The sequence below is a fragment of the Suillus bovinus genome, assembly GCF_016758785.1.
Source record: "Suillus bovinus strain UH-Sbo-P2 chromosome Unknown EDB93scaffold_122, whole genome shotgun sequence".
NCBI lineage: Eukaryota > Fungi > Basidiomycota > Agaricomycetes > Boletales > Suillaceae > Suillus > Suillus bovinus.
The window spans coordinates 35649-48099 of record NW_024542178.1 but is presented as its reverse complement, the minus strand read 5'-3'; the positions used below and the strand labels follow the sequence as shown (position 1 = coordinate 48099).

Below are 12451 nucleotides of genomic sequence, written 5' to 3'. Positions count from 1 at the left end.
CATTACTTCGTATTCGGATCGCCCTCAATGCACTCAACAATGTGTCGCTAGTAGATGCGTTGATACGGTTGCTGTGTTTGCGCCATCCGAAGGTACTAAATAGAGTGCTGGCGCATAAAAAACAGAGGTTGTTTGGAAGTCGTGTCCAATACACTTCTGACCTCCAATCTACCATGGTTTTACTGCACAATGGACGCAGACAAGCAGGCTTGGCCACCGAGTCCTCTCTTGACACGTCTTTTCCCTCCCTCGCTGATTCCGTGAGCCCTCCCGAGATGTGGGAGGATGTGAACATATCATCTACCGACTATGCCCGCAGACGCAGTGAGCTTATTCAAATGATGGTCAAGCTCAGATCCATGGGGTGGGTGTTTGCAGACATGGTTATAAGGATATATCACTCACGCTACCTCTTACAGTGCTGATGCTCTGATCGACTTACCATCTGTTGTGGTAATTGGTGGACAATCTGGTTTGTCGTTGCCTATATTGCAACTATAATTATATTTAATATAATATCTCAGCGGGAAAAAGCTCACTCGTTGAGGCTGTCAGTGGGGTACGTCAGCAGACAGTTTGTCCTTCTATCCCGTTTGTTCATTATGATAAAGATCAATGTCCCAAGAGATAGCGGAACATGTACAAGGTGACTCTTCTAATCACCATTGGTTATTGCAATGCTCATACTACTACATGCAGATGCCCCATGGAATGTACAATGTCAAGTCATGCCTCATCGTGGTCCTGCACTATCACCCTACGTATCGGCTTCGATCGTAACGGCGTAGACCTCCAGAAACCTACTAATATGCCTTTTAGTCAAACGATCACAGACAAAAGTGAATTTGAGGTTTGGCTGCGTCGTGCTCAGGCGGCTATTTTGAACCCGGACGTTTCTTCTTCGACTTTCCATACGAAAACTATCGAAGAACTCAGGAACATGAAAAACACACTCAAGTTCTCCCGCAACGTGGTGTGCGTCTCAATTGAAGACCCTGATGCGACTGACCTATCGTTCTATGATTTACCTGGTGATTATATCTTCATCTAAATCAAGACGACATATCTGATGGGCAGCGAAGGCTTGATACAAAACGAGGAAGCTGAAATCGTCGCATTAGTGAAGAATTTGGTAGAGCATTACACCAAGAAAGAAAACACCATCATATTGACTACAATTCCCATGAGCGGTAGGTGTTTGAATTGCGAAATCCTGTTCTACTGAATTGATGGGTTCCATGCCAGATGATATGGAAAATCAGCAATCCATGAGTCTCGCCAGGGCCGCAGATCCTGCTGGCAAGAGGACAATCGGTAAGTCACCCATACTGTAGTATGATTCGATCATTAAACGCTCTTCAGGTGTACTTACAAAACCTGACACGCTCGGCGTCGGAGCTATCAACCAACGTCGCAGATGGGTAGAAATCATCGAGGGTCGTTCACAGGATCACACGCTGAGGCACGGCTTTTACTGTGTGCGTCTTCCCGATGACGCCGAACGCGCACAACGCCTGTCTCGTGTTGAATCGCAAAGGCGTGCCGCTGAATATTTCGACACAACGTCGCCCTGGAAGGACGTGAGTGATCGTCATCGATTTGGAATTCCAGGCTTCGTTTCAGATGTGAGCCGATTGCTCATCAAATTGATCGAAGAAACGTGCGTAGACCTTCCAACCGGGTCGTCATAGAGTATTTACATTCTCTACAGCTTGCCGTGTCTCAGAGATGATGTCGACAAGCTCCTTGCAAAATGTATTAAGGACCTCGACGAATTGCCGCCGCCACTTGCAAATGATCCGCAGATTGAAGTTTTAGGACGAATGAACGCGTTCTGCGATGACTTCAAGAAGTTCGTGAATGGCAGTCATGAAGGCAAACATCTTGCGCAGCGGAATCGCGCTCTTTACGCCATATTCAAGAAGGATATACGCGGCACTACCCCCGATTTTAGGCCCTTTGATCAACCGGAAGACTTTGTTCTAGTGCTGGATGACACTGAGGATAACATGACTCTTTCTGAGCGAGATCCTGGCGTAAAAGTGATGGGCATATATGACATCCGCAAGGTCGTTCAAGAGTATGTTTTTGTGTTTTATTCTGGTAGTTGAGCACAGCTCAACCAATATATTCATCAAGGGCCATTGGATGGGAGTTTCCCAACAACGTGCCGTATCAGGCCAAAGTCAACCTCATCGCTCAATTTACCAAACTCTGGGTTGCTCCGTCTGAGCGCTGTCTCGCTGGTATCAACGATGTGCTCGATCAAGTCATCAACACACTCATAAGCACCCATTTTGGACGCTTCAAAGTTCTTGAGGACTATTTTGGGTAAGTGTCAACTCTTCACAATTATTGTCTGGGCTCAAGTTATCTGGGGCACCAGAAAACTAATTAGAGTCCAGGTCGACATCTACAAGGCGCGCGCCCAAGTTGCTGTCAAATCAGCTTTGGATCTGGAAACTACTCCACACTTCACTCAAAACACGGATTATCTCCAAACGCTCCGCGACAAGTGGCTGTCACGCTATAAGACAGCTCGAAGTAGATCTTCTCAGTACAAGGCTCATCATATTCGGGAAGATGGGGTCGTACCACCACAACCTGAGACCCCGTCCAGTAAATCTAAAGCCCGAATCAGTTCGACTATAGAGATAACTGAGGAAAAGGCTTTGAGGGCTCTTGCAGAAGCAGGGTACACCAATCTTCGGGTTTCAGATCTTGCACGGTTGTTACCTCCCGACTCATTCGAAGAAGAGCTAGTTGTGATGGCCGATGTTCGAGCCTATTATCATGTTGCCTACAAGGTGAGTCTCGTTCATCGTCTCCGTTTTCAACGTGTTAATTGCCCTGAACAGCGCATTATTGACCACATTCCTCTTACGATCGAGCATGCTCTCCATCATGCTCTAGCGGGACAACTCTCGCAGAGCCTTCTCACGAGCTTGCTCACGGATATGGCATCTGGGCCTAACTTCTTTGAGCGTATGAAGGAGTTGGTCAGCGACGACGCCTCTATCGCTCAGAAACGCACAATGCTCGCTACAAGAAGACAACGCATATTGGACATTCGCCGGAGACTCGTGACCTTCGGTATTAGTACCTGACCAAGAGGAACTTAGATGTACGTTCGTTTGCTGGGCTTTCAAAATCCTACAGCCACATGACGTCCTATTCAATGAGCTCTGTTGTATAAACTGCAATCTTTTCTTTGCGTAGTTGTTGCCGTGTTGTTCAACGTCGCATGCTTGCCTATTATTACATTTTTGCGAATGCCACCTTTGTTGCTGAAAGACCACCTGGTAAGAATGTGATCAGAATATCGGGAGTGCTGCAATATATTAGCATTATGGAGCAAGCATATATAACATACAGTCACCTTTTCAGCTACCACGCACAAGACCGATACGTTGCTATTGAGCACACAAGGAAACTCTGCTTATCGCATACGGAAGTACATAGGTAGTGAATTTTGGCCTTGATGTGAAATTGTCAATCGATCTCGGCCTCACGTGACCACACCTGTGCGTGCAGTGGCTGTGTCTCTGCGCGCATAACTTAGTTTCTTTGCAGTCTCAGTGTCTGCTCTAGTGTTCATTGTACATGGCTGGTAAGTCCACATTTTTACCTGAATTTATGTATCCATGCCATTGAGGTTATGTATAGATCAAGTAGAACTCTCTTCACCTCCATTCGACAGCGTATCCCAGGTACGCTTCTCCCCGACAAACCCTGACCATCTCCTAGTATCTGCCTGGGACACTGTAAGTTTCCATCTGTCTTTTTCGTTCGCTAAGATTTGACCCACATATCACCAGACTGTACGATTCTATGATGTGGCCACGAACGAACAAAAAGCCAAATTTGATCATCGCGCAGCCGTCCTTTCCTGTCTATTCGGTGACTCGACCCATGCTTACAGTGGATGTTTGGATACAGGAGTGCGGGAGTGCGTATCCCACTTTATTTCTCGAGAAAGACGCCGACTTTTTCTTGCAGGCTTGATCTCACAACAGAAAAGGTGACTTCTTTGGGTCAACATTCCAACTCGGTCTCTGCGCTCTCCTATGCGCGTGAAATCAGTGCGTATCTCAATCCTACATCTCTTTACATATTTTCTGACTAATTATTGCCTGTTAGATACGCTCGTATCTGGTTCATGGGACCAATCGCTTCGTTTCTGGGATCCCCGCGCACCAAAAGCAGAAGTATCGAATCATGTGCTCCCCGAACGCGTTTACCACATGGATATAGTGAACAACACGCTCGTCGTCTCCATGGCCTCGCGCCTGTTCCATATATACGACGTACGACGAATGTCCGAGCCCGCGCAGACAAGAGAGAGCAGTTTGAAATTCATGACGAGGAGTTTAGCGTGCATGGCTGATGGACAAGGTGAGTTTATATCTATTCCTTTCGTGTTCAGGGGCAACGTGCTTCATGTTTTAACTTGTTCGTAGGTTATGCGATCGGCTCTGTGGAAGGCCGTATCGGCGTGGAGTACTTCGACCCAAGTCCAGAAATCCAGGACAAGAAATACGCGTTCAAGTGCCACAGACAAAATATCGAAGATGTGGATCACGTTTGGCCGGTTAATGCACTCGCATTTCACCCGGTGTATGTGTCTTCTCGTTCTTTTGCCGTAATTAATCAGTTTATACTTATTACTCATATCATGCGATCAGACACAATACATTCGCATCCGCAGGGTCGGACGGCACCGTCTCCATCTGGGACCACAAAGTCAAAAAGCGCCTTAGGCAGTACCCGAAATACGCGTCTGCGATCCCCAGTATCGCGTTCAACTGCGACGGCACGCGTCTGGCAGTGGGCGTCAGTTATACGTGGGATGAGGGAGAGGAAGGTCTGAAAAAAGAAGGCGGTACGGTCAGAGCCATTTGGGTGCGCAAGGTTGGCGATGAAGTCAAGGTGCGTGATTTCTTTCTTGCTTCGTCCGCATACAGATTGATGATCCTTTTTCTTGTACAGCCTAGGGCGAGTGGCTGATGGGGAACGCTGTTGAACGCCGTGCTGTATTACATTTTGTGCTAATGAATTTGCCCGTAAAACTTCACCCCGCCGCATGTGAACGTGAGGTAATACGCCTGATATCTGCGACGTACACTGCGCAGTGCAGACTCAGTAGGGCATCGAGGCTTATACGATCAGACTTCTCCTCTAGGGCTTAGTGTTGCCATCGAGTTTGAGGCAACGTAAACTTGCTAGAACGCACTGTTCTAGGCCCTCGGTTGTCAACCATCTAATGTGGGCCGGGCCTAGAACAACTGATCAGGTTGCGAACTGCATTGCAGGAGACAATGCGTGTGCATGTACATGCATAATTGTTACCTCCATCCTCTGAGAGTGCACCCGTACACCCTAGCAACTCGTAAACACCGAGCCCCGCCGTGTCTCTCGAAGATCATAACAGTGCGTTTGGGCGCTAATCGAGTGCCTTTCGTTCGCTTTTTCAAGTTATTGTGACCCGAGGTTATGGTACTGATCAATGAAGGATTGCTCTCTGCATAGTTATCAAAATCAAACCTTATCGATCCCCTTCCCTTCTCCCAGGTGGTTCCATTATCTAGATTCCACGCACCCCTGACGGGTACCGTGACCCTTGCGGATGACTCGCGAATTAACTGACCAATCGTGAACTGCACCCAAGAATTCAATATCTGCTGTGGTTCAGGCAAAAAATTCAGATGGCAATTTACGTTGGGCAAAGTATATCATATGCAGAATCTGGCGGGCACCAACCACCACCACCAGCCTGATTCCTGAGGCATTTGTCGGCTACCTGAACACAATTGAAGAAACGAGCATTTAATCCGCGGCAACCATTGTTTGTCTATTTTAATATCAATGACACTACCATGAGAGTCGTAGACTGCCATGCATCGAAACCAATGATATCCGAGCTTGCAAGTGAGCACATTTCGCCTAGCGAAAGAAGGTTCAGTAAGAAGTCGATATGAGCACACCTGCACGACACCCGAATTCACGCCGGAAAGACAGTGAGCACGCCACTATCACTTTCGACCTATAGGATACCGACTCTCACAAGGCCAACGAGCACCGTGAACGACAATCCGGCAAATACATGGTCACCGCGATCATAGGTGACGGACAGTGAGAGAAGGCCGCCACCCTCGTGACGTAAAGAGGGCGGTGATGTTACACGTGTATTCGTGACCGGCTAGAACTTCGCCGCGTTAACTCGTTATGGTTCTCCCTTTGAACACCCCATTAATGGATCGTTTATGAAAAAGAAACAGGCCGCTGCTGCGTCGCTCTTGATGAGAAGATTCATCATTCGCTTCAGTACCGATGAAAGTCAGACGCGTCTCAGGTTCCGTCGGGAGTACCTGAATCGAACAGCAGTAGGATTGACCCGGATGTCGTGTTTCGATGTTGTGATGGATGGTTCGTCGTGGAAAAAAAAAGCACAGACCACGGTTGTCAAAGCTGTAATATGCGTGCTGCTGAATAAATCGAGTACAGAGTTGAGACGCGTAAGAGGTGGATCGTACGTTAAGCGTTATACATAGACCTGTTCGCATCCTAGGACCGGCGAGTGACGTGAAGCTTCGAGAAGTGGTCGGCCAGGCTCCAAACCGTCCGTAGTGTTTTTCGACCAATGAGCGATCGCTGGAATTATTCGGCAAATAAGAAATGGAGTGATTGATGTCAGAGCAGTTCTGGTTTCAAGAAGCTTTGGACACCGTAATCATTAGCCAGCTTGAAGCATGGCCGCTTGACGATAATCAGGCCCGTCTTGGAAGATATACAGGAACATCATGGAGCGAGAATGCAAGAAATAGGTTCATGAATGGTTAGGCTACAGCAAACCGAATATTCAATCTCAGCAGTATACGTGTGCGAGGCGGCTTAGTCAGAGTTCCGTTCAGTTCTCGTAAAACGTTGAGGAAGCCTCAAAATATTGCCAGCGCTCATATATTGAAACAGATCGGGTACTAACGAGCCTTTGAACCAGCCGCTTTTGCAAGTATTACACCCCGTTCTTCCATTGGTCGGCAAACCATTTGGAACAACTTTACGGAGTCACGGATCGGATCACGTCGGCCTTACACGACAAGATTATGATCTCGAGTCCCCCTTGTTAGGCTGTGGCGCCATGCTTTATCCCCCCTTTGCATATGTGGCACATTTTCAAACTGCGTAGCACTAGTGAGTATGTTCCATCCGGTCACAACGCAGGTCTCCTGACATCACTTTTCATATTCACTGTCCTCTGTCAAACAGGCCTACTCGTAGGCTGAAATAGACCGCTTTTGATCCCTATGGAGGCGGTATGTCCTGCTACTATCAATATGCTGTATATGAAACACTGACACGTCAAACCATTTGCACCCAATTGATCTTGCATTGTTCACTTCAATTGGTATATCTGTTAGGTGCGACTCGGCGATGGTTGTCCACGTATGTAGGCAATTCGGTGATCAAGTCCTCGTTCATTACCGGCGGCATGAAATTGAGGAGTTTGCGCCCTTAGCTGACTTTGTGATATCATAATAGCAGCCAAAATATGACTGATTTCCCGTCGTACCCCTCGTGTGCTGAATCCATTGTCATGTCGAAAGAGGGAGGGTGCTCACCTGCAGTCTCCGTGGAACAGCGAAATGGGAAGAAAGGGATACCCTTATTCGCTATCGGCTCACAATCCGCATCCCCGAAAAAGAAGGCGTTAATCCTCATTAATATCATCTGACTCCTCAGACTCGAGATTCGATATTGCCATCATCAGCCACTGCCATCTCTCCTAGCTATCGCCGCAAAGTTATGGCCTTTCTAAGGCCCGCACGTACCTATTCCCTGTTTCCAGCATTGAATCGCTCATTGTTCTGCGCTTCTCTCTGACTCGACTCATCTAGCGTAGATGACGCGGGCATGATGAACAGACGGTGTATCATTGTTCGCTGGATATGACTCGTGAGTCTTGTGGTTATCTTGGCAAAGATAACAATTCATGATTGATGAGAACTAGACTTGGGTTGTGGAGTGCTGTGGCGTCATAGTGATTAAATGCCTTGAAATGGCTGGTCGAGTCAAATATTTTTCACGGTCATACGCTAATTATTCACACAACATATGGGCTTTTGACTCGACGTCCTCGACTGCAGAAAGATCTGTCTAGGCCTACAAGCCGGGGGTTGCCACGATCAACCGGGCAGACCCCATTGCATGTAGCAATATTTCCCCGGTATGCCCGTCGCCGGGCACGAGGCGGGCGAAGGCACGCACAAGATTTCCCTTTATATCCGCACGCATACATGATCTGCGGCCGTGATTAGCTTGCTTCGTTGGCACCAGTCGTCAGATCGATCAATCATGTGCGTCTTCGTCATTGTCCCCTTTTTTTGGCCTCCCTAGAGAGCTGGCAATGAGAGGAGCTCCATTGAAGAACAGGAAATGAATGCTCGATGCATGCAGTATTCGTATAACATCTTCTCAGACTTTTGCCTCATGGCAGCCTCGTGTTGATATCTACGTCGGCTACAGGCATAGTGCGCTGGTGAGTTGTGGATTAATATGTAATTAGATGGTACGCCATGAGCTTTTGTGGTCTGCGTGCTACCGATATGAGGGCGCGAGGGCCTCGCCGCGGTCATCTCTCCTTGTGCAATATCGCCGTTATATAGATTGTTTGATGCGACCTTGTCCGCATCCCCGAATGAATGATCATAAATTCCATCGTATGAAGAGTCTAGATAATCGTCCCGTATCAAAAAAAAAAAAAGGCCTGAATGTTCATCCTCAGCCTCACGGCGGGATGCGCGTCCATACAAAGACTAATTTAGGTTATGATTCAGAGACTTCAGATGCGACTCCGCTGCACGAGACATTTGATTCCGCGATCCGCGTCCTGTCCTGACATTCGCATTCCTCCGGAATATTCGTCCCGAATATTTTAATTGACAGAAGGACTTGAAGTTGTGATATATTCTCAGACTGGCATAACCGGTAATGGGATGAGCCGCACTTTTGCCGTTGGTGGTGAAGTGACCCTTCAAGTCCGAGGACGGGTTTGAAAGGACGAAGAGAGTGGATATGGTCCGAAGAGACATCGACGTATGCATTACATTTTCGAGTCGTGATCCGTGTCCCCGACTCAAGTGTCAAACCAGTGGGCGGTGTAACCCTAGGAACAGTACGTACGGCATCCTAAACCGATCAAGTAATATGACGCACTTGAGATTGCGGGGAAAGTCTGATGCTCCGAGCTTTTCTACAGGTGGATGGATTCAGGTCCTACATGTTCTCACTGTGGCATACTTTTGATCCCACCAAGTGTTGAGGTTTGAGTCTAATTATATCCGCGGTGAAGAGTGCACAAAGAAGCATCTGTACGAACACGTGGTCGGTGGTAAGGGGCGAAAAGCGGAATTGGTCTGCGTTGGGCGGGAGGGGTTCCCTCGCACATCCACCTACCAGTTGAAAATATTCCCAGAACGTTCAATACAGTGTATCGGAGTGCACGTGTTATGAGAGAGAGCAGGGCAAAGGGTACATATATTCCCATTCGTGAGCGCGGGGTTCATACCGTAAGGTACAGCAACATGGGGTAAATGGTCCATGCGGTGACGTCGAGTTTAAAGTCCTTGCTGTGCGCAGTGGGCGGGACGCACGGTATGTTCGGTTGGCGGGTAGATGGCGGAAATAAAACTCATGACTCCAGCGCCACCGCGTTCTATGCTAATCCTTTACGACCTGGTAGGACAACGCATGCATAGCCACAACGCAGGTCTCCGTAGAATCCACCTACACCTTCCTTTCCCTCGAAATATGAAGTCGAGTCAATCTTCATACTTGCCCAATCGAGCGGGGCGCGGGTCGTACTTGCCAAATATGGAATCTTTAACGTCGAGGAAGATGGTCCGAGAATAGCCCTACTACATGTGAAAATACCAAGGGTCGGCGTCATACTCGCGATATAGGCTGACATCCCGTGTCAGCTTTACGATGGCCTACAACCAAGATCCGTGCATATTAAACCTGCAATATTAGGGAGGGATGGGACAAGACGGAACCGTCGGCGGAGGGTGACACATGACAGAATTCTGCGTGGGTACGACCGAGTCAGGAGGGAAAAAAAAACGGGGTCAATAATCTGTGATTAGATAGCCTCTGGGGGAATATCGCCGGCCGAGGAAGCCAACAGATTCGGCGAAAAGACAATAAGAAATGTGTTTATGCGGTGTTTGGCTTGGAAATGGATGTGATCCTGTCTCATCCTGATGGTCGATTGCATAAGCGGAGAGATGCTTCCCTCTCATTGTTTCCTCCAAATTCGGAGTACCGCGAAATGAATATCCCAATACAGTCAAAGCGTACGGACGTAGGATTTAAGTTCATACGGAACTTTTCGATGTTCGATTTGATCATGCTATATAACGGGCGGTCCGTATTGTGTTCGCTTTGTGTGCCCCACTCGCCCAATTGTTTGCTCGATAGCGCGCTTTGTGAGACAAAGAAAACAGTTCAATAGCCGCGTGCCACGCCTAGCGAAACCTATTATTCTAGCATCAATCAGCCATCCCCCCTTCTTCCTTCCCATTATTTCCCCCCTTTCAGAACCGTTCACTCACCTGAGCAGCAATTGTTCGAGACAGAACAATCATGCCTGCGTTCCGCACACACGATACCCCTTCTCAATGTAAGCCCCCTCTATTCAACAATCAGCTCATTCTAACTCACCTCGTTTTCCCCCAACAGCACTTGAGGTGATTACAGACGCCATTCAACCGCCTACCCTGGCCATCATTTCTCCGACGCCGCGCGCCTTCACTTTCCCTATTGATCAAAACGAAACCTGTCCTTACTCCTCGCCTATTGATTCTCCATTTGAGCCAGATCTCCGGAAGCTCACGCTCACCCCCACACTCATTCGCACCCTTTCTCCTGTATCTCCTTCATCATCATCTTCACAAGGATCAACCTCGGTCTTCTCCTCGACATCATCATTCAATACCTTATCTTCTGGCCCTGCATCGCCATCATCGCACAAACGCCGCAAGTCGTCGATATGCAGCGACATCGAGCGTAGACCAAGAAAGGGCGATGAGGATTACATCAAGCGTCCCGAAAATGCTTTCATCCTATTTCGCAGGAAGTGTTGTGAGGAGAGACAACAAGCGCAGGAGGAGGCAGTATCCGCAGCATACGCTGATGCCCCAACCAAGAAGCAGCGACAGGCAGATCTGTCAAAAACGATCAGTCAGCAGTGGAAAGCGCTTTCTCCAGAGGAGCGTCTCTACTGGGAGGAGCAGGCCAAGGAAAAGAAGAAGGAGCACGAGCAGATGTACCCGAATTACGTATATCGCCCCCAGCGATCGAAGGACAAGAAGGGAAAGAAAAGTAAGCGAGGCGAGTTTGAGCACGAGACGGATTGTGAGAGCAGCATCTCGTTTGTGCTTCCATTGTCACCTCCGACGGTGATGAAGCATGGCCGCTCTGCGTCCGCTCCTACTCCCCCACCTGCTCGGCAGACAATCCAAGTTCCGACGGTGTACATGCCTTCATGTCCAACATCACCATCGTTGTTGCCAATGATCAGCCGCCGCGCGTCGCATCCAGACCATGGAATGAATTCGTCAGCGTCACAATTCGATTTCTTGCCTCAACAGCAATTTTCGCAACCTAACGCATATATGTCGGGTGTTGATGTGAGTACCCGATTAACAGTCCGAGTTCGAGTACAGGCTGACAATCGCTCCAAAGGCCAATGGATTCTACCATGGGATGTTCGAGAACCCCTCCGCGCCTCATCCTCTGTCGATTTCGACCGATATGTCGATGATGCACGCCAGTGAACAAATGGTTTCTCCAGCGTCGTCAATAACATCCGCTTCATCTGGCCCGCACAATGGCCCATATACGCCCTTAAACTGCATGCCTGCATTCGCATACCACGAGGCACCACATGATCTAATGTCCTGCATGAATGGAGGAGAAATAGATTCGCCCGTGTCTGGATCGCCTCTGGATAACGTGCATTTTGGATACCCCGAGTCGTATTCTTGGGAAGGACAGGGCGCATGGGAAAGTCACGGTGACCTTCTTGCCGGAGACGAGTTCGACCTGAGTGCTATTCCTCCAATTCAGCTCGGTGTGCCAGGATGCGGAGGAGAGCTAGCGTCCATGAGCCAGCACTCGTCAGCATTCAACATTGACTTCGCACCTGGCCACTTTGACGCATCCTCGATGGAGGTACACCAATATCCCCTCGAACCGCAAGGGCATGACACGTTTGAGCAGCTGTTCAACTTTGAGAACATGCTTGTACCTGCCGGATTCTGATCTCTCAACCGATGTATGCTGGCGTCATCGGTCTTGGACTTCCTTTTCATAGGACACCTGTAACATTACCCTTTATCACATCCACATCCACGTCCACACGCGCTCACCTCTTCTTCCGTGATAGATCTTG

General features: G+C 48.5%; 3 protein-coding genes across 3 annotated transcripts; all 3 read left to right on the top strand.

Annotated features, from left to right (window-relative positions):
• Positions 1–275: 275 nt before the first annotated feature.
• EDB93DRAFT_1095719 (P-loop containing nucleoside triphosphate hydrolase protein) lies at positions 276–3107 on the top strand (the record flags this gene model as incomplete). Its single annotated transcript, XM_041446715.1, has 12 exons — positions 276–364; positions 420–472; positions 525–559; positions 612–646; positions 700–1031; positions 1083–1190; positions 1246–1314; positions 1363–1660; positions 1712–2080; positions 2140–2331; positions 2387–2807; positions 2859–3107. 12 exons carry the CDS (start codon positions 276–278, stop codon positions 3105–3107), a joined length of 2250 nt encoding a protein of 749 aa, XP_041301565.1.
• Positions 3108–3557: 450 nt separating this feature from the next.
• EDB93DRAFT_1183441 (WD40 repeat-like protein) lies at positions 3558–5177 on the top strand. Its single transcript, XM_041450725.1, has 8 exons — positions 3558–3610; positions 3667–3764; positions 3819–3949; positions 4000–4082; positions 4141–4395; positions 4461–4617; positions 4686–4929; positions 4990–5177. The coding sequence occupies exons 1-8, from the start codon at positions 3604–3606 to the stop codon at positions 5005–5007; spliced, it is 993 nt and encodes a 330-aa protein (XP_041301564.1). The 5' UTR covers positions 3558–3603; the 3' UTR covers positions 5008–5177.
• Positions 5178–10524: 5347 nt separating this feature from the next.
• Positions 10525–12444, top strand: EDB93DRAFT_144803 (uncharacterized protein). Its single transcript, XM_041455507.1, has 3 exons — positions 10525–10678; positions 10738–11687; positions 11743–12444. The coding sequence occupies exons 1-3, from the start codon at positions 10642–10644 to the stop codon at positions 12319–12321; spliced, it is 1566 nt and encodes a 521-aa protein (XP_041301563.1). The 5' UTR covers positions 10525–10641; the 3' UTR covers positions 12322–12444.
• Positions 12445–12451: the final 7 nt, after the last annotated feature.